The following is a 1418-nucleotide window of genomic DNA, read 5'->3' as shown; positions in this document are numbered from 1 at the left end:
CAAGGAATCTCTGAGGTCGAAACAGTCTTGTGTCTTGTGGCCAAAACCTTTGTCATAATCGCAATACAGGCTTTTGTTGCCTCCCGTTCTCTCTTTCAATGGCCTGGGTCTGGACAGGATTCCCTTGTCCGCAATTTGCTGGTAAACTTCCACTATGGGCGCCGTGAGTGGCGTGTAGTTTGTGAACCTTCCCACCCGTGGGGGTTGTTTATGTTGTTTGGTTGGGGTTCCGTCCCTAAGGGCCTCCATATATCTATCGACCTGGGGAGCTTGCCGAGCTGAAGGGTTAGGGAGCTGTCGCTTATTGGCTGCTACGACCTGACTGACTTCCTCATCGTTTATGTATTATTTGGCCACGCTTTGAATTTCCTGCATAGTCCACACAGGCTTAGTTGTGAGGTGCTTCCTAAAGTCCTCATTTAGCAGGCCGTTTGTTAGGCAAAGACTACCGACCGATTCTGTGAGGCCATCAATTTCCAAGCATTCATCGTTGAACCTGTCCAGAAACTTTTTGGTCAGTTCCTCGGGTCTCTGGGTGACCCCCAGCAAGTTAATTGGGTATTTTGCGTTGGCTATGCGTGTCGTGAACCGAGCTAGAAAGTTTTGGGAGATATCTGCGAAGGTCGTAATGGACCCTTGTGGGAGGGCGTTGAACCATCGGATCGCCGTCCACGTCACATGGAATGCTCGGTATTTGACTGTGTCGCCTACTCCTTCCAAGTTCATCCTTGCTTCAAAACATGTTAGGTGCTCCTGGGGATCCTTGGTCCCGTCATACCTCATGTCCGTTGGCTTGTCAAAATTCTTCGGAAGCCGGACCGTGAGGATTGAGGGATGGAAGGGGGTGGCCCCCATAATTATGGGTTCTTGTTGTTTCCTGGCCTTTCCTCTTCGGGATTCCCCGCGGCCCTCGGACCTGCCTTGGTGAGGTCAAGAAGTCGCTTGTGTGTGTGCCTCGTCGTGCTTTGTTAGACTTCTTTCTCAGCTCTCTAGTCTTCGGGAAGGAGAGCGGGTGTGGGGGCGAGATCGACTGGTGTCGCTGCGGGAGTGGCTGACGTCTCCATGGAATCGGCTCCTTACTGCCAGCTCCCATTCTAGGTTTTGCACTCTGTGTCTGAGTTTCTACATGATCTTGGCGCTATCGGCTCCTATCCCCCCGAAGGGACGCCTTTCAGGGGTTTTGGTGTAAATATGCTTGTTAGGCTTAATGGAGGAACGGGGGTTTTTGGTGGTACGGGCCATCGAATTTACCCTACTTAGGAGAGCCCCTCCTCCTTCATGAAGCTCCTCCGACGTGGGAAGTCGCTCCACGTCTATAGAGTCCCCACAGATGGCGCCAATGTTCGTTACCTGAAGATCTCGGGTTCTCGACGGGTCGGATAGTGATGAGTAGGGAAACGGGTGAGACCTTGAGTTGA

The 1418-nt window shown here is 52.2% G+C and overlaps 1 protein-coding gene across 1 annotated transcript; it reads right to left on the bottom strand.

Moving 5' to 3' along the window:
- Positions 1–345: 345 nt before the first annotated feature.
- Positions 346–855, bottom strand: LOC107483667 (uncharacterized). The gene has a single exon (XM_016104275.1). The coding sequence runs from the start codon at positions 853–855 to the stop codon at positions 346–348; it is 510 nt and encodes a 169-aa protein (XP_015959761.1).
- Between the last annotated feature and the right edge of the window lie 563 nt (positions 856–1418).

The sequence above is a fragment of the Arachis duranensis genome, chromosome 4 (genome assembly GCF_000817695.3).
Source record: "Arachis duranensis cultivar V14167 chromosome 4, aradu.V14167.gnm2.J7QH, whole genome shotgun sequence".
Classification (NCBI taxonomy): domain Eukaryota; kingdom Viridiplantae; phylum Streptophyta; class Magnoliopsida; order Fabales; family Fabaceae; genus Arachis; species Arachis duranensis.
The sequence above is the reverse complement of the archived record's forward strand: the minus strand, read 5'-3'. Positions and strand labels throughout refer to the sequence as shown.

Excerpts from the sequence above, each read along its gene's own strand:
- LOC107483667 (XM_016104275.1), bottom strand. The coding sequence starts at position 855 with ATGGGGGCCACCCCCTTCCATCCCTCAATCCTCACGGTCCGGCTTCCG.